Genomic DNA, 20,713 nt, shown 5'->3' on the forward strand with positions numbered 1-20,713 from the left:
TAGGAAAAGCCGACCTAGGTATGGCAGGTCACCGGCTTACTGGTAGACTGAAGAAATTGCGGAACTCCGCAGAGCCTGCTTCCGTGCAACCAGAATTATGCAAAGAGCTCGTTCGGATGAGGGCAGGGCAGAATGGCGAGTAGCATTAGTTCCTGCACGCACAGCGCTTAAGAGTGGGATAAATGCTAGCAAGCGAGCTTGCTTTGAAAGGTTATGTGCTAGTGCCAATGCGAACCCGTGGGGTGATACCTACAGGGTCGTAATGGCAAAGATCAAAGGCATGATGGCGCCCGCAGAGCGATCGCCAGAGATGTTGGAGCGGATCATCGAGGGCCTCTTTCCGCGCCACGAGCCGAAGCCCTTCCCTCAGGCCGCTGAGTCGTCCCACGGCCGACGTTCCAGTATCTCAGATCATAGAGTAGAATGGTCGGCCTCCATGCCGAAAATCCAAAGTAACGTGGGCGACGGCGGTTTAGAGGTCGGGGAGGAAGCGACGGTTACGAACGAAGAACTCATTGAGATCGCTAAATCCCTAAAGGTGAGCAAGGCACCGGGGCCAAATGGAATCCACAATATGGCCATTAAAGCGGCTATTCTAGAGGCTCCCGAATTATTCGGGGCAGTAATGAGTATATTCCTGGAAGCTGGCCACTTCCCGAACAGATGAAAGCGACAGAACCTGGTACTATTGCCGAAGCCGGGAAAACCTGCGGGTTTCCCCTCGTCATATAGGTCGATCTGTCTGCTCGATAAGGTGCTGGATAGTGTTATCCTTAACAGACTCGAACAGTGCACGGAGGGTACAAACGGTCTGTCGAGGAACCAATTCGGCTTCCGAAAAGGCAAATCTACGGTGGATGCCATCTTGTCTGTCACTAAGACAGCCGACGTGGTGATCCAGCGCAAGAGAACAGGTATCTTCTATTGCGCAGTTGTCACGTCCACGTGGGACGATAGCTGGGACTCCATAGCCAACTCGCTTCGGAACGTCCAAGTACCGGTGTCGCTGTACAGAATTCTGGAAAATTATTTCCAGAATCGTGTGCTATGCTACAATTCGGAAGAGGGTCAGAAGTGCGTTACAATTACCAAAGGGGTTCCGCAAGGTTCCATACTGGGCCCGGTGTTATGGAACGTCATGAATGACGAGGTGTTGAGGCTAAAGTTTCTGGTAGGGGTGGTGATTGTCGGCTTTGCGGACGACACCACCTTAGAAGACTATGGTGAATCTATCAGAGAGGTTGAGTTGACGGCTGCCCACTCTATAAGCATTGTTGAAGATTGGATGCGATCCAGGAAACTGGAGCTATCGCATCATAAAACGGAGGTTATCATAGTGAACAACCGCAAGTCGGTGTAGCAAGCAAATATCAGCGTCGGGGACTGCACTATTTCGTCAATGCGGTTCTTAATACTCATGGTCATGGTGGTCATGATCGACGACAAGCTCAAGTTCGGGAGCTACGTCGACTATGCCTGCAAAACGGCAGCCACAGCTATTTCGGCATTGTCTCGAATGATGTCTCATAGCTCTGCGGTATATGGCAGCAAGTGAAGGCTATTAGCCAACGTGGTCCAGTCCATACTCAGGTATGGCGGGCCGGTGTTGTCATCGGCGTTAGATACCAAAAGCTATCTAGCCAAGCTGGAAAGCACCTATCGTCTCATGTGCTTGAGAGTTTAGACGCGAATGACCATTAGGGTTAAAGCGTCTATAAAAAAAATCTGCTTGAGGGTGGCAATCTGCGTCTTAGCGGGTATGATGCATATTGGCATCATCATCAGCGAGGACGTAGAGTGCTTCAACCAACGTGGAACTAGAGGCATACGGAGTTCCACAAGATCGGCCTCGATGACCACATGGCAGCGGGCATGGTCTAATTCCACAAAAGGCCGGTGGATACATCGACTTATCCCGGAACTACCCGAGTGAGTCAACAGACGCCACGGCGAAGTCAACTTCCACTTGACACAGATTCTATCAGGGCATGGTTGTTTTAGAGAGTACCTGCACAAGTTTGGGCATGCGGGGTCCCCCGCATGTCCCGAATTTGCGGATGTAGATGAAACTGCAGAACATGTTTTATTTATATGCCTTCGTTTCGTGGGCGCGAGAAGCAACATGACGTCAGTGAGCGGGCAGCATACTACTCCGGATAACTTAGTCCAAAGGATGTGTTCAAGCTCGGACGTCTGGGGAGCGGTCAATGCGGCTGCTACCCGGATTGTACTTGAGCTACAAAACCGCTGGAGAGCCGATCAACGGCGAATAAACAGCCTAACTACCATAGTCCAGTAGTTATCTAAGAGAGTGCGTTAAGCACAATAGCCCCTCCCTGAAGTAATACCGATAAGGTGGTGCCAGGGGGCATTAAGGCTGGAGGGTCTGGATCCTCACGCCCCATTAGGGGGGTCGGGATACCAAACCCCACTCCCTGAGTTGTCTTCTCAGGTGTCTGATAGTATCGTATCTTTTAAGGTGCTCAGCAGATTTCCATACTCGTAAAAAAAATACTCGAAACTTTTTTTTTGACGTAGGACTACGTCTTACGGCAAGTTTAAGGTGTCATTCCAAAAAATCGAAAAATGCGAGCGTCACGAAAAATGATAGGTTTTGAGCGCTAATAGATCAGCGGTTTTCCGATCGATTTTCAATGTTCTTACACCAATCGATCGGAAAATCTTCTAAAAATTAACCCAAATGAAGAAAAGTATGGATTCTTGATGTTGAACTATTGAAAAATTGAAAATAATGAACCTTTGTTTTACCACTATTCTCACTTTGTGATTGGTTGGAAAATTCTTTGCGATGATCTAAACCTATACCAATTTGATATCTGTGCTTGGGAAGTAAGCCAAAACAAGTGACAAAGTTTCCTCATTTCAACAAGATTTCTTAACACCGCGATTAAACCTAGACCATTTTGATGTCCTTGCTTGGGAAATACGCCAGAAAGAGTAACAAAGCCCCCTCGTGCCAACAGATTTCTTACGAACGCAATTAAATCTAGTCCAATTTGATGTCTGTGTTAGGGAAGTGTGAGAAAAAATGACACAAGTTCGTTGTCCAAACAGATCGCAAATTCTTTACTGCGAGTCGATTAAACTTCGGCGAATTTGATATCTGTGTTGGAAAAATGTGCTACAGCTGTAGTGTTCGGTTATAATACGGCTCTGTATGAATACGCACTATGGGGAACTATGGGTAATAAAAACAATCTTTAATTTCAATAAGGTAGCTGGAAAGCAATAGTTTGTGTTCTTGATTTTGTTAAATTGTTTTCATATGCACAATCTTTTGAGAATTGAACGTATGAAATGTTATTACTTTGATAAATGTTACATCCAACGCATGTAGCATGTATATATGTTGCAGTCCTGTCCGCTGGTCTCGGAGCTGCATGCAAAGACGCAGTGGCAGCGACTGAATAAGATGGTGAAGACGATTTTCCCGGTGAATCAATTTATTAGAAATTTATGGTACGAAGTGCCTCCCGGAAGTTGCTTCGTTCATCAAGAAATACCATAAGCGCAAACACGCGATGTTCTGGCCGGATCTGGCGTCGGCCCACTACTCGAAGCGATCGTTGGAATAGATGGAGCGGCTGAATATCAAAGCCGGCGAATTTACCCAACGTCCTCCAATTGCGTCCTATCGATAATTTCTGGGCAACTCTGAAACGTAAGATCTACTTCAACAATTTTGTCGCAAAAAATGAAAAGGAATTGATAAATAAAATGAAGAAAAAACTCAAAAACATGCCTACACGCATGTTTTCGTCCGTCATGGCGAATTTTCCGGTTAACTGCCGGAAGGCCGCTCGCAAGGGAGAAGAATTTTTTTGCAAGTAAGCTAATATAATTACTTTCCATCCATGCTTTATTCCATACTTTCCATATTCCATACTTTATCAAACTCAATTAGCTGTCTTAGTTTTTTTATCACCATCCGAAAAAAAGTCCATTTTTTAATGCATACGTTATTTGCTAATGTTCCAAAACTAAATCAATTGATTGGACTCGTTGGAAGCCGTATACAAAAAGCGGATTATCGTAGCGAAATTATTGCCTTTCTGCAATACTGAGGAAATTAAAAGAAATTGCCGTTAATCATTTAGCAAGTCCTAGTCATCGTTTCCACCGTGGTCAGTTTTATTGCCAAAAGTGTTTCGGACTTTCAAAGCAATACCCGGTCCGGCGGTAAAAACCCAGACTCTAACATTTCGTTCCGATCGAACTCCCGACCGTACTTTCCGGACTTTACCCGGTGCGATGTCGAACACTATATATTTCTCCTGTCAGGCGACCCAAAATTAGCCAATAGAATGATTTTCTAGAATTTATTTTATATAACTAATAAATTTTTTGAGATTTTATAATTTTTACACATGATTTATAGCTAGTTAGCTAGATACAGACGATCAATTTTCTGTGTTTTTGAATACACACAAAATATCGAATAGTTGTAAATATTTAATGTTTCAGGTCGTCAAAGTCGGATGTAAAATGTCTGATGTAGATCACTTCAATTACTTAGTGAAAATGTTACTAAACTTCTCGGGCAACTTTTCAAAAGGACATAAGTAGCAATAAAACATGCTCTTCACTTTTCCTCTTATCACGGCGATGCAAGCGCACTTCAATTGAACACCTTGAGCATAGCGCGCATGAGATACTAATGTTATACAATGTTAGCTGAGTACGGTTTGGACTAAAAATTTTGTTAAATATATCTGTCCGTAAAACTTATACGAACTGAATAATAGAACGAATTTCTGAGTATATTTAACAGACAGAGTATTAGCGAACAAGTCGGTTCAACTATCTCCCAGAAACAGACAACTAAAGTCAAGCGTTACACAACACACACTCATACATACATACACACACAGGCATTGCCCAATTGGTCGAACCTTATCGATTGGTATATGTAACTTAGCCCTCCGGGCCTTAGATCAAATTAGTGTTTTTCAGCCAATTCCTAAATCTTTGCTTTAGTATAATATAGGTAAAAACAAACAAAAAATCGTACGACCTAAAATCTTAGTTTCAACTTAAAAAAATTCGGTGCGTATTTTATTATGAAGTCAAAGTTTGTCTATACTTTTTCTTGGACAACCATACTATACTTTTTCTTAGACAATCAGAAGTTTTTCAAGTTATGATTTTTTTTAAATTACCTCTCTGAAAGCTTATGTGCCCTTTTTAAAAATTAGTCTTGAGTTGTGGTGAATTGATATCTGAAAAAATAAAATATTATGTCGCCAGCACTAAATTGGACTTCCATAAAAACGGTAAACGATTTTTCTTCCTTACCGTACATTAAACCTAGTGTCGGAAGTAGTGCGCTGTATAGGAAATGGGACGTGCTATACAGCGCACTACTTCCAACACTAAGTTTAATGTACGGTATGGAAGAAAAATCCTTTGCCGTTTTTTCGGAAGTCCAATTTAGTGCTGGATACACAATATTTCCTTCACTGTAGATATGGTGAAAGTTTTGTTTAAATCGGAGAGAGTTAAGTTGAACCATTTACTCAACCGTTTACCCGGAATTGCTCATTTTTCTAGTTTTTTTGCATTTGTTTTATTGATATATTACATATTTTTCTCATTTACGATAAATTTTAGCTAATGAATTAAATTGAAAGCTAGGTATTTAACTTTTAAATACATCGACAATCTCGCCAAAATCAAAGATACGCTCAATACCGTTTTGACTCAAACTTCGAACAAATTCAAACCTTGAACACTTCGCATTAAAATGCTCGTAATACTGCTAATAGAGTAAAATCCTATGCTTATTATACACCATTGTGTCTGTTGAAATGTTCGTTACGCGATAAGCATTAGATTTTACCCTATTGGCAATATTAACGAGCATTTTATTCAGAAATGTTCGAAATTCAAACCAAAACGGTAGTAGTGAATAGTTCTCACTCTATACTTTTAATATATTTATTGGGGTGATTAATTTATTTTCGGCAGAGCGTTATGCGTATGTGTTATGAAAATTGGCGGTTAAAATAAATAGAAGGATCCAAAATGCATTCGCATAGCACTCTGCCCTAAATAGATTAACCATCCTATTTACTTTTCTCCGACCAAGTTGGTAGTACCAGCCGGTACTTACCGGTACTTACTTAGTAAAAGTCATTTCTATCTCAGGCGTAAAAACTCCTAAGTATCTAATTGTAAACATTTTATCATTTTATAATTTTCTCATCCAAATACAATAATGTATAAATTACGGCATTAGATTTCGAATAGGATTGATTATTATTTAACCTAAAGCGAATCTTGGGTTGTTCAATTTATCAATGTTAATAAATTTTTGGATTCCAATAAACAATTTTGCAGTTGTTTTTAAACTTGCCAAGTAGTATGGAGTGTATCTAATCGATTACCTAAGGTTAGTTTTTCTCCAGAGTCCGGTGGAAGCGTAAAACCGAGTAGAGCCATTGATGAAATTAAGACACATGGTACAATTAAGTTGAAAAAATAGTATAGTGTTCTTCTACGAATCTGTATAGTAAACGTTATATCAACGTACGGCTCGGGGCAGCATTGATATGTTATAGTATTTTTTTTTCCTGGCATCCCTGTAGAAGAAAAAAAAAACATTAATAGGTATATGATTCAACACATAATGAAACACAAAATTTTTTAGTTGCGTCCACACTATGCCCGAAGGAACTTATTATTTAACTTTCATGTACTTCAGATTTATCTGCACAGGATATGCTATATCAAATTCGGTGAAATCGGAGGTGGTCGATTACAACGGGTATGATCATTTGAGAGGGGATCACAGAACAGAAGTGGAAGTTAAAATCAAAACTCGTAACTCTAACCTTTTACAGATACTAGCGAACCTGGCGGTGGAAAGTGGCTTTTTACACGGAAAATTTACTATACTGTTTTCCAACTTTAGACTAGCTGAGCCAAAGCAAAGTTGCCAGAACAATTCTATGGAATTCCTGTACGGAAATGGCAAAAAGGTGTTAATAATCTTTATGCTCACGCGACCAAACCAACAAAAACTCAATCATGCATGTATCAATTTAGTTATATAGAAGTGAAGAATTTTCTAGGAACCTCAAAAACAGTGCATTGGCAAAAATAATTTACATTCGTCTAACATAAATCTTCACTTTTCCGGCGAGAAACAGAGAAATATCGTATTAATCGTTCGTTTACACGCACACTAGCATAAAAGTGATCCAGTGATCCAGATGTGTTGGCTTCACCTATTTTGTTCGAAAACGTCAATGTTGCCACCGTGTGATCAAAACTAGCATAGGTGTTTTTTCATCTCTCAAACATGCTAATGTAGTTGCCGCTAACCGCAGGTGATCAATAATAAAAATCAAAATCTATACCTACGCGACTTTTGATTTTACTCCTGTTTTATACGTTACACTGGTTACGCATATCGTTGGAAGTTTAGCATAGCCGACAAGAATATTACGCACACATCGCCGCGTATACGTATACGCGATTTGTTTGCATCTGGTTTTTTTTCGTTGCAAAGTATTTCCCGATGCATACAAACCACCAATACAGTAGCACATCAATAATTCTTATATTGCAAATTGCATTAAAAATGCGAGATGCAAAAATATTTTAAACAGTTTGCAAGTAAAATTCCAGCGGCGAGTTGTCAAATATTTGCGAGTTGTCAACTATTGCGAGTGTCAATCCCAATAAATTGGCATATGTAATTGACAGCTCGTTGCGGGGATTTTACTTGTAATATGTCTGCAAGTTTCTTGCATTTCACGTTTTTGATGCAATTTGCAATATAAGATTTGTTTAAGATCACAAGCCGCATATTGATTTCGATTCCCGTCTCGATGATACATTTTGAAAATTCATAACACTTTTCTTTCTGACATCCTTGCCAACTCGTCTAAATGCTCCAGTCTCGTTACTAGGGACTGGTGAGGCTGTCAAATTCTACATATTGTCCGTATAGTATTTATCAGTTTTGGTTTTGCTCCCACTTGCTGGTTGGAAGCAGGGCTTCGACCGATCCTTTTTTTCTACCGCAGTCACACCAACGCGCATTCAAGTTCACACCGTCCGTTTAGAGGTGGAATACGAATGCTATGCATAACACAACTGGCATTTTGCTCAGTCAAACGCCGACTGCACGCTGCAGAACGAACGGCTTCTAAAACTTTTTGACATTTTCGTTTCGATCAAGTTGCCTTTACCGTTTGGAGCAGCGAATGACTGCAAAACAGTCAAATGACTGGCAATCACCACGCTACGAAAAGCAACCGCACAATCGTATGATTCAATACTACAAAAAAACAACCACTACATGTGCATGGAAGAAGTCGGTCGGACTCCGTCCAATACAAACGAATATTTTGCTTGCGTCCGACCGACGTCTGGGTGACAAACTTTTACTGTGAGCAGCCGATTTGGAGACAAAAAGAGAAACGAAAAAATACGTCACCGTATGCTTCCAGTCAGTTTGCAGTTTATATTCTCAAAGCGCAAAGCAAAACGGGAGATCGACTGTTTGCTTTTGCTGAGATGCCGCATGAATTGTACGACGGCAGCAGCACAAGCGGCAGTTTGACTGGATTAAAAAAACGGTCAAATGATCGTTCAAAAATCGGAGTTTGAATGCGGAAAGTTCGCATTCACGGCAGTCACATTCAACTTGCGATCCCTTTTTAAGCCCTGGTTGGAAGTATTAAACAGTAATTGCTTCCTGTATTTTTATTACAATTTTACTATTATTAGCTGTTGTCTCCGTTATGAAATTCAACTAGTCGAACCAACTGAATCTGTCAGTTCGCTCAGTCAAACCAAAACAAAAACAAAAGTTGGGTATTTTAATCCCCCTGTGTCTCGTCTAATCTGCCTGGACAGTGGGTAAAGTGATGAAATATGTAGTTATGAATTCTTTTTTTACGATATTCCTAATTTAAAAAGTTTTTGTATAGTTGTCTTCTGTAAGTTATTTCAATTTATTGCTTCTTATAAATTCAAATGATTTACTCCCGTTGTACAATGCATGACGTTTGATTCCCCAATTAATTTGTATTACCGGTCCATCCAAATTTTAAGCTTGCTCTTTTTCATTCATTTTCAATCCGAACTTCGTTTTCTTTGCCTCGCTTGAAAGGTATGACCCAAAACTGACACCAAAGGTAAATTTCGGAGTATTTTGTAGACTAATGGCCGCTTCAGCGTCGACTCCGGAACATCAACCACCTGTCTCCGGGGACATTTTTGTATTTTGAGATAATTCATTTTGCGGCGCATCAAATCACATCGGCTTAGCAAAATAACACTAATGGAACTACCCGGTACTTGGGCAGACAGACAGACTTCGCAGGCGGTTATTAGAGTACAGGATAATTACGGGGCTAGTGCAACGATCCTACTGACTCTATAGCAGCACCTCCCAGCCGAAATTCGAATATAGGACGGCTTGCTTGTTAGGTTAGCATCTTACCCCGAAGCTAACTGGGTGGATTATGATTCAGCACATATGGGGTTATTCGGGACAAAAATGTGTAATACCTTAGAAGCTATGATACACGATATGCCTTCAACACATAAGATGGTTTTTATTCCAATGGTAATGGTTGCTTCTAAAACTAAAACTTCTAAGTTTTCAGTGCCATGCGATTTTGTTTCAAACCGCCCCAATATAACCAGAACTACCCCGTTAACCGGTTCATTATAAGTTAAATAGCTTATATACTCTAAAATCATCAATTGAACCCAAACCCGGTTACTGAAGTGGCTATTTGGTTCCAAAATGTCTCCATTGCACTTCCATCAATGTCTTTTGATCAAAGCGATATGATTTGATGTGCCTCATGATGCATTATCCCAAAAGCCAAAGAATTCCCCTGAACCAGGTACCGGATGTTCCGGATCTGATAGTGATGTGATCATTTGCTTTCAAAATGTCTTTATTATACTTTCAATAGTCTCATTTTATCAAGATGATGTGAATTGATGTGCCGTAAGATGAATTATCCTAAAATTTAAACAATGTGTCGCGAATCAGGTACCAGATGTTTTTCCGGTGAAGTGGCCATGTTGGTCCAAAATATCTCCATTACTTCTATTAGTCTTATTTCATCAAGCTGATGTGATTCGAAGTTTGCGGTACATCAATTGATGCTTGCGGCAATGAATTATTTCAAAATACAAAACGAAATTCGAATTAAAATGAGAATGAGAGCAATCTCAAATCTTTTTTCTAATGCATTAGGAAGGTTAAGAGGTTATACTATACACAGTTGAGAGGACTAAACCTTTTAACTGATTAAAGTGGAAATTTGTATACATGTTACGGTAACAGACCAAAAAAAAAAGAAAAATAATTTTACTCTTCGATTAATCTCTAGAAAATATTTCCAGAAAACTTGTATTAAATCAACAAATCAAAAATGTAACTTGTTTAAAAGCTTCAAGTGGATCGGTGTAGGTTTTTTCTAGAAATCATGCTCATCGACTTTAAAAACACAGTTTTGAGAAATTCGCTTTCGCGATTTGCGCTCTGACACGTAACAATCAGCCAAAAAAGTATTCGGACAGCAGCGCACAAATTTTTCTCTTGATAATATTGTTCAGTATTTTTGCAAAGAATGGCAACATATTGAATTTATTGAATGAAACATATTTAGATGCATAGCAACAATCCATATAGTTTAAATTTCCCAAAAATGCAGTTAAAAAGTATTTAGATAGTTAACTACTAGTTGAAATAAATATTTTTTCTCGCTTAACTGCTACTTTGTAGGACCATCTACATTCTTGAAAACCTGTTCCAATCTGTTTGGGATAAAATTAACGTATTTCCAAATATTCCTGTGTGGATTGCTAGCCATTTTTTACAAGACTTCGATTTAAGTGATTTTGACTAAAAATCCAATAATTTCTTATTTTAGTTTTGAAATGATCTCAAGAGATGTTCAAACGGGTTCAAAGCTGGACTAAGTGCTTATGTTTTGATAATGCTAGGACAATTGTATTTATGATACCGACCGCGTACAATGTATATTTAGATTGTTTAAATTCAGCATTCCGGTACAATATGAATGTACCACACAACTATAGGTTTACTTTAATATGTTATCACAGAACAGAAGTGGAAGTAGAAATCCAAATAAGTACATGCTACAGATTTCTACAGATACTAGCGAACCTGGCGGCAGCGAGTCACTTTTTTCCAAGAAAACTCACGAACGTATACGAATGCACACAAAAGCATGTGAAAGCTGCTAAGCGATTGGCAGCGAGCGTTCCGCTTATATTGCTGTTATTCGCTTCTATACGAAAACATTCCCAAAGAAAAATAAAAACAAAAAAGACTTTTACCGTTTTTGTTTTTGCTTAGGTCCAATCTAGGTTCGCTCTAGTTCCAATCGAACGGCTGTCAAAACGTTTGTTTTTTCACTCAGGTTAAACTTAGTTTCGCTCTGGGTTGCACTTTTTAGACGACGGGTTCACACTGAGTTTTTTCACAGTTTGAACCTCGAAATAAGCAATACACTGACAACCCGAAAACGTTTGTTTATGCTCGCGAAAATGTTTGTTTATTTAGTGGTCGGTTGGAATAAGTCCAGGTTAAAAAACAAAAACCCTATTTGTTACCAGTTTTGATCGCCGAATCGTTCGGACTTCCACTTCTGTTCTGTGATGTTATTCTTGTTGACTTATTCGGTGAGAAAAAGTTTATTTCAGTTTCGCTTAAGGTTGTTCAGATAGTTGTTCGAATTTACACTTAGTTCTATCCAACAATAAATAAACTTGTTACCTCAGAGCTTTCCATAATATTTATTGCGGTCGAATCAATTGAATCTAAATTGGTTTATGTATGTGACATAAAATTGGTTTGTGTATGTGACGCCTATGCTTGTATATGCATATGTACATGCGTGCATACATATATACGTAAACATAATGACAAATATATTTTGTTCTTGCCGAACTGAGTCGAATGACAGTCGCCAATATGGCTCGAAGAAGCTGATGGATATATAAATGCATATCCAGCTTTTTACATGCCATAATGGCGGACGGCGTTCGTAATATTTGGATAGCATTTTTGACATTTCCTAAATACATGGTACGTTTTCTTTCCGCACGTTCCGTTAGTTTTAACGTGAACGTGCGCAAAGAAAACGTGCGATGTAATTACGAAATATCAAAAATACTGTCCAAATATTACAAACACACTAACACAGATTATACAGTTCACCAATACGGCTTGTAAAAAGCTGGATAAAATTATTGAAAAATATTCTTCTTTACGGAGAAAATGCTCACTTATGTTAAACAAATAATATTTCATTCAGATTTTCAAGTTTATATACCCACGAGCGATAGGATGCTTCTTGAAAAGTGCTATCCAAAATAACAGCATACTCTGTGAAAAAAAATCAATCAATCCTGCATAGAACAATACTAACGTGACTGGTAGGCCCTATTGTGATAATAGATACGATATTTTGATAAAATCATGCATTTTCCATTTTGGACTTATGGCCAACATTTTGCATCAAATACTCCTATGTGCGAAGTAAAGCTGAAATATTTAGACGAGTTGAGGAATTTCGTTTAGACGAGATTTTGAATGACAAGTGCACTCAAAACAAAAAGTAGTCAAAGTTTTTACTTATTGGTAGAGTTTTAGACCAGAGCGTAGATGCCAGGTTTTGCTCGAACGATTGTTCGAACTTCCACTTCTGTTCTGTGCTGGCATTCTATATACTTATTATAATTATTATAATTATTATAATTATTATAATTATAATATTCTATTTAAATATAAAAACTTATTTGGACGATTCACATATAAGAAATAGGATTTTTCTATCATCGCTGAAGAGATAGAAGGTTACGGTCTTCAGCAAAATTTCTTGTAATAATATGATCTAAAACTTCAGAACTCATCAATGTGTTATATTGAAGCTTAAGAAAAATAAATTTTTTATTTCACTTTTAGGGGGATTATGCAAAATTTGAATTTCATTAGACGATAGAACTTTTAATTTCAAGAAACTCTTCCGAAGGTTCCATAAACCTAAAATCAAGTTTTCCCACTCAAAACTCTAATGCGCACATATTTTTGCTTTTGGACAATTGTGAAGCCCCACGGGAATATGTTCCGGAATGGCCATGCCGTGGCAAAATCATCAGACAGAATCAAAACAATGAAAAATGGCCTTCTGGAGTATTTTCATGAATTTAGACACCCATATTGCCAGTGTTGCAAACCAAACAGTTTTATGGCCACAGGAGGTCCCACGGGAACTTGTCGTAGAATGGCCATTCCTAGGATATATCATTATATTGTTTTAAAACATTGAAGAATGACCTTTCGGAGTAATTTGAAGAACTTTGGACACCCATATTACTATAATTACATCCAAAAATATAAAAAGTGCTTTAATTCCGGAACACATCCTCGGAATGCCGGATTTACGGCAACCAGATGAACAGCTTCCGGCTCTGACGTAACCACACTGAAAGTGAATAAGTTCCTGAATCTTTAGGTGGTAAAAGTGTCCAAATCGGTCAAAAATTGCAAAAGGTTAAAAGCGTTTCAATTTGTGAGTACCCGGGTACCCTTGTCGAGCACTTAAGGGGTAAAAAATTTCGAAGCCCCCCCATTCCACCCCCTGAAGTGCTACATAAAAATGTATTCTATGAAAAGTTGCAATTTAATTAGTTCTGAGATGTCACAGAGTTTCAGTATCCTTGATCAAAGAAAACTGTGAAATTTCGTACTTTGAAAGCTGAAAAGGTCGAACACATAACGATTAAAAACACTGCACATCCCCTGGATTGGTTCGTGTTGTCCGTATTGCGTACGATGATAAGTAGGCCGAAGAAATTCTCGGGATCTGAGCGGACGAGGTATAATGTTAAGGTTAATGCAGGACAGAAGTTCAGGAGCATCGATTTCGCTCTTTAGGAGTTGAGCAACGAAGACAGCTCTTGATACAAATCTCCTGCTACTCAGCGTTTCGATATTAAGTAACTTGCATCTGTCCTCATATGGTGGGAGATTCCTGGGGTCCGACCACGGAAGATGTCTCAGCGCGTATCTGACGAATCTACGTTGTACAGCCTCGATTCTAGCCGACCAAATATATGTAAACGGACACCACACCACAGAAGCCATGTCAAGAATCGATCGCACCAACGAAAAGTATAAAGCTCGCAAGCAATGTAAATCACGGAAATCGTCGGCTATGCGCATTATGAAGCCTAAATTGCGATACGCTTTAGAAATGATGTTAGAGTAGTGGTTTTGAAAGGTAATTCTAGAGTCCAGTTCAACCCCTAAATCTTTAACAACACAGACACGATCAAGGCGGGACCCTTCGATCTCGTAAGCGTACATGATTGGAGTCTTGCTTCGACTGATGATGACTGGTGATGACTGAGCAATTTGACACACTGACGGTAAGATTATTCAGGTGACACCACTCTGTAAACAGATTAATATAATCTTGCAGTTGTTTGCAGTCTTCAGCAGATCGCACAGTGAGGAACATTTTTAAATCATCTGCATACAACAGCTTGCAGCCAGGAGGTATCACAAAGCAAACATCGTTGAAGAATATAAGAAATAGTAACGGTCCTAAGTTACTTCCCTGTGGAACTCCTGATCGATTATAAAAACTGTACGATTCAGTAGAGCCTAACTTTACTGAGAGTTGTCGATTTGTTAAGTAACTCTTAAGCCAGCGAACAAAACCATTAGATGCTCCTAGATGATTCAGTTTTCGAAGCAGAATTTGGTGATCAATACGATCAAATGCAGCTTTAAGATCCGTGCAAATGGTATCAATTTGCGCAGCGTCTTCAACCTGTCGAAGGCAAAATGAACAGAGCTGCAAAAGGTTCGTGTTGATTGAGCGTTTGGGGAAAAGCCATGTTGTTCTATAGATATGTACGATTTCACTTTGCTAAGCAGCAGCTTTCCCACAAGAATCTCCAACAGTTTCGACCCGGCACATAAAGAGGTGATACCTCGGTAGTTTGCATTGTCACGTTTATCCCCTTTCTTGTAGATTGGAAAGACATAGGATCTTTTCCAACACTCCGGGAACTTGTTCTGTTCTAATGTCATATTACAAATCTTTTGCAACGGTTTACACAGAGCTCCAGCACATCTTTTTAGCACCACCGACGGGATTCCATCAGGACCCGCGGAAAAACATGTTTTCAATTTCGAAAGGCCAGTTTCAATATCAGCTACGGAAAACAGGAGAGGACCAAGGTCCAAAATATTTTCAGGAACGTAGCGCATCGTAGCATCAATTTGAGAGAATGAGGCTAAAGTCGAATTAAACACACTAGATTGGTGTCCAGCAAACATGTCGCAAGTGGTTTGGACGTTGAATCACCGAGAAACATACTGGAAGGAAAGCCATTCTGTTTCCGCTTCTCATTGACAAAGGACCAGAACCGTTTCGGATTTCTTCTAAGGTCCTCTTGATTTCGCTTCACGTAGCATGAGTACAAATATCGGTTATAAGCCCTATATTCGTTACTTATCAGACAAAAAGTGTGCTTCGTCATGGAATTACGCCTATTAGTGTACCTTCTCAAAGCAGCAGATCTTTGGCGTTTTAAGAGCCGAAGTCTACTATTAGACCAAGCTGGCCTCACGCATGGTCGAGAAGCAGGTATGTGCAAACGAAAAGAATTTCTAAGCGTTTCATTAAAACATTCTACAGCTTGATCCACGTTTCTTACACTGTCGAAATCATCCCAATTCACATTCAGTAGTGATTGGTTTAGTGCCATATAATCAGCTTTGCGAAAGTTGAATTCACCTATAGTCACGACAGGTTCAAAAGATGCTGGGAGCGAACTGCGCAACGCAAGTAGAAGCGGGGTGTGGAATCGGTCGGCTTCAACTATCGCTTCGTGTGCTTCAGATAAACTGCCCGCATCTGATGCTACTTCATTCATGAATACTAGATCTAATGTCCGGTTTCTACTACTGACGACCGTATTCATTTGATGCATATTCAGTAAAGCAAATCCATCGACAAGAGCAGCACTGGCTGCAGAGAAGGTTGACAAAGCAGGATCAGGAAAAGCAAATCCACTCGAACATCTAATCCATGATAGATTTGGCTGATGATAATCACCAAACACAACATGCATGTCGTTTGCTTGCAGGGAGTTTGCTTGTTGCAATACGGAATCGATGTGTGCCTCTATAGAAATTGTGCTGCTCGCGAGTTCAGGGCTAATATATACGACACCAAGGAAAACGGACCTACTGAGACCCACAATTCTAACCCATAACTGTTCAACCACGTCAGATGACTGAGCTGGCGAGATTAGTGAATTTAAACGGCTAACAACAGCAATTAATACACCACCACTCATTAAGCCAGGTTTCGGTTAGAACTATGACGTCGTACTGAGCAACAGTCACCGCGACGAAGAACTCATCGACCTTGGTACGCCGGCCTCTCACATTTTGTTGGTAGATCCTAATGTAACTATCCTGGTCGTTGTGCTGGTTCGTAGATGGAGTATTGAAAATCGGAGCAAGATCAACGGTGTAAGGCGTTGAGCATTGAACGTTGTGCTGAAAGTTAACCTCATTTAAAAGAGGTGCAGAGTCCATCCTAGCTTCGACGGGGCATATACTGTGTAAATCATTACCTGACAGAGCAGGGAGGCCATCTGACTCGTTTTCATACATCCGCTGATTGTCAGGGGTGCTGTGCGGGGCCGTATATACCACGGGGGATGAAACTCAGTGGTACAGTGGTGTACAATTCGAAAATTAGCATAGTCGACACTTGCATATCCAGTCACACAGTCGTTAGCAGAGTTACCATTTTTGCAGATTTTTCTGCAAAATCACCGATTTTTTCGTCATTTTAAAGCACAGAATCTGTGATCACAGATGACAGATATTTTTGAAAATCACCAGATTTTCACAGATATGCTACATGTTGAAGAAAAGTTTATCAATTTTATCACTGGAAACGAAATGGCACAAAAAATCGGGAGGTAAAGTTACAAAACCGAAATTACTGCACATCAAAAACCAAATTTACGAAGCGTATGGATGATATTGAATGAACCATATTGTTCAAAAACATTAAAATGCTAATTTTTCTTCATGGGAGCATAATTATGTAACACAGATTTAGTAACAGATTTTTTTCGATAGTTTTACAGATTTTCTCAGATTTTTAAACTAAAAACACAGATTTCAAAATGGCAACTCTGGTCGTTAGGTGTTTCAGATGACACACCACGGCGCGGATTACCAGTAGCAGCAGCATTGAGCATTTGATCCACTTCGTCAACACGTTCCTCATTCGTCTCCAGTTCGCTACGAAATACGCACATTCCCTCAGTTTTTTGATTGCAATTAAAATATACTTAACTGTAATATACTATACATATACTTAACTGGAATGGGGGGCTGTTGCCCCCCAGAATCCACCATTGAAACAACGACATTCCATAAAGACTGCAGAGAGCAGACTGATTTTATTCCATCCGTACCGGTGTATCGGGAGGAACAGTACGTCGGTTTAGGTTTTTTGGTTGATTAAAGAATTCGCGAAACATTAATCCTATCGGCCAAGTAGAAGAATCCAGTGCCTTTGATTTAAAATTAAGGTCAATTCTTACTTTGTATGACACGAAAGTCATTCCGGAGATGTCTCTCCCTTTCGGAACCAGTCGCACCACATCAATCGACTCTGGTGCATTTAAGCAGCGAGATACAATTTTCTGCACATCAGCGTCAGTTATTAATGGGTTTACATAATCCGTAACATTTGAAGCGATCGGAACAGTGAGATCACTCAAGTCGATGGTTTTAGTACCGCGATCGGATGCAATTTGCGGTATCGGTATTTCATCGAGGAGACGGCGTTTCATGCCTAGCTTTGGCCACAACGGTTTATTTGACTCATTGCTTAGGCTTGGTGTGCAGGCAAAATTGTCAATTTTCCTGCTTAGTGCTTCGACCACATTGGACAGCTGTTGAACTTGCGACGGCAAATCAATGGAAGTTGCTTCAGCAGGCAGTGTTTGTTTATTGTCGGCAATGTATGAACGAATGCTACGGCCGTTCAGCTCTTCTATACAAGCAGTAAAAATGAGAATGAGCTTGCCCTGGTTGAATGCGTCTTTTAAGCCACGAGAATTAATTCCACAACACGCTTGGCTAATGTGCAAATAAGCCTCACAAAAACCACAACGCATCGGTTCCAGATCGTTGATATCGTCTTTGCATTCAGCGCACTTTTGTTTCTCCATAGCTATCTGAGCGAAATTCGTTCGCAGTAGGTGACAAAAGCAGCAAAAAAAACTCAACAAAGGAGACACAAGCGATCTGTAGCGGCGGCGTAAAATTGAACAATATTCTTTTGCGGAGAAGTTTTGACGTAGGACTACGTCTTACGGCAAGTTTTGAGATAGGGTGTCATTCCAAAAAATCGAAAAATGCGAGCGTCACGAAAAATGAAAGGTTTTGAACGCTAATCGCTCAGCGGTTTTCCGATCGATTTTCAATATTGTTACACCAATCGATCGGAAAATCCTCTAAGAATTGACCCAAATGAAGAAAAGTATGGATTCTTGATGTTGAACTATTGAAAAATTGAAAATAATGAACCTATGTTTTACCAGAATTCTCACTTCGTGATTGGTTGGAAGATTCTTTACGATGATCTAAACCTATACCAATTTGATATCTGTGCTTGGGAAGTAAGCCAAAACAAGTGACCAAGTTTCCCCATTTTAACAAGATTTCTTAACAACGCGATTAAACCTAGACCATTTTGATGTCCTTGCTTGGGAAGTACGCCAGAAAGAGTGACAAAGCCCCCTCGTGCCAACAGATTTCTTACGAACGCGATCAAACCTAGTCCAATTTGATGTCTGTGTTAGGGAAGTTAAACCTAGGCGAATTTGATATCTGTGTTGGAAAAATATGCTACAGCTGTAGTGTTCGGTTATAATATGACTTTGTATGAATACGCATGCTTGTCGTTTCATTAGTGTGGTGAAAAGATGTGCTGTTGATAAAATAGGATTGAATTAATAAAAACAATCTTTAATTTCAGTAAGGTAGCAGGAAAGCAATAGTTTGTGTCCTTGAATTTGCTAAATTGTTTTCAAATGCACATAGAAATAACTCTGAAATCTTTTAAGAATCGAACGTATGCAATGTTACTACTTTGATAAATGTTACATACAACATAGTATGTATATATGTTGCATATAGCATGTATACATGAAGAATCGAATGATTACATGCATTAATACATGCTACTATCACTACAAAGAGACTTACGTAGTCCTGCGTCACCTATATATGCGGTTGTGTCTTGTACACAACCCCTCTGATTTTTTTTATAGATTATCCGAGCAACAGGTCACAATCAGTATATCTTTCACTAATTTACGGTAATAAAACGGTAGCAGAAACCAATTATCAAGTTTTAAGACGCGAAAACTAAGTTTTACTAGCAAAAAAAATCGAAAAAATTAAAACGACACGGAACACAAGTGTAGCAGTCACAACAGTACACAGGTAACAGCAAAAACCCTGGACGAAAGTCATCCAACATTAGCCGCCTGCATCTACTGTGAGCATAGAAGTATTACCTCCTCGGAGGGTTTTTATCCTTCTGGTCGTTCTCGTTTCTACGCCGCGATTTTAGCCAATGAACTCAAAATAATTCTCAGAGTCGAACTCCGGTATGCATTTTTCCAGAACGAACGCACGTGTCGATCACACCAGCTCTTGGTGATTGCTGTGTGAGTGAATACTAACAGTGAGCGCTCATTTAGCGTCATGAAATTTTACCTCTCCGTGCCGGATCTTTTCCTGTTTGTCCTCACGTCTAGTTCTGAAGATCAGCAGGTTGGCCGGTAACTTGTGTGGCCAGTGAATCCGTATGTGTACACGATACTTCCGTTTATTTTGACTGACGGCCTACGTTATATCCTAACCTGTTCGAAGCAGAATTCAACTCTTTTATCCGGCAAGTACAATGGGGTGGTATTTCTCACCTGTTGCTAGCACGTTTTCGTTTCCTAGTGCTATGTGATTCGGCTTTTCTTTCTAGCTAGAACGAAATCAGGCTGGTATCTAACGGCACCATCAGTATAATGCTGCTTTTAACGAAAACTGCTGCCACCGGTTAAGCCTCGACGATGAGCTTGTGGCACAGTGCACAGTCACGAGACGAAAAACGTTTTTGCTGGGATCTCCACTTTAAGGTTCCTCTATCGCATCGAAAACGGAAGATTGTATGACAGCTTCACTTATAGGCGTCCAATTGCGTAATTCCAAGCGAGCGGCAACTGTTACTTGACTTTAAAGGAAGGTAAGCTTACACGTCTAACACTACTTAAGCTAATTTGAGAGTAATTAACCTACGAATCATAACAAGTAATCCACAAATCGTTACAACGTTTTGTCATGCATAGTGCTAGAATGTTGAAGCGTGTCTATGCCGTTCCGAAGTGTGTGCGACACGACGAGCAAATGATGTTATCGTTATTCTGCTATTTCTTCTCGGTGCGTGTGTACTAGAAATCTGCCGCATGACTGGTCGCAAGAAATAATGTCAAATGTCTTCAGATTTTGGTCACCAACCAGTACATTTTACGTCCCTGCTGACGATCAGCGAGAAGCGAATGTTCAAGCTTTCGGGGCTTG

At 39.7% G+C, this 20,713-nt stretch overlaps 1 protein-coding gene across 1 annotated transcript in view; it reads right to left on the minus strand.

Moving 5' to 3' along the window:
• LOC128740154 (neuronal acetylcholine receptor subunit alpha-7) overlaps positions 1-20,713 on the minus strand; it is a 245,072-nt gene that overhangs the window by 139,621 nt on the left and 84,738 nt on the right. The window contains exon 8 of the mRNA XM_053835680.1: positions 6,408-6,602. Within this exon, the coding sequence (XP_053691655.1) occupies positions 6,408-6,602 (195 nt within the window). The remainder of the gene's footprint in view (positions 1-6,407; positions 6,603-20,713) is intronic.

This window comes from Sabethes cyaneus, chromosome 3 (assembly GCF_943734655.1).
Source record: "Sabethes cyaneus chromosome 3, idSabCyanKW18_F2, whole genome shotgun sequence".
NCBI classification, from domain to species: domain Eukaryota; kingdom Metazoa; phylum Arthropoda; class Insecta; order Diptera; family Culicidae; genus Sabethes; species Sabethes cyaneus.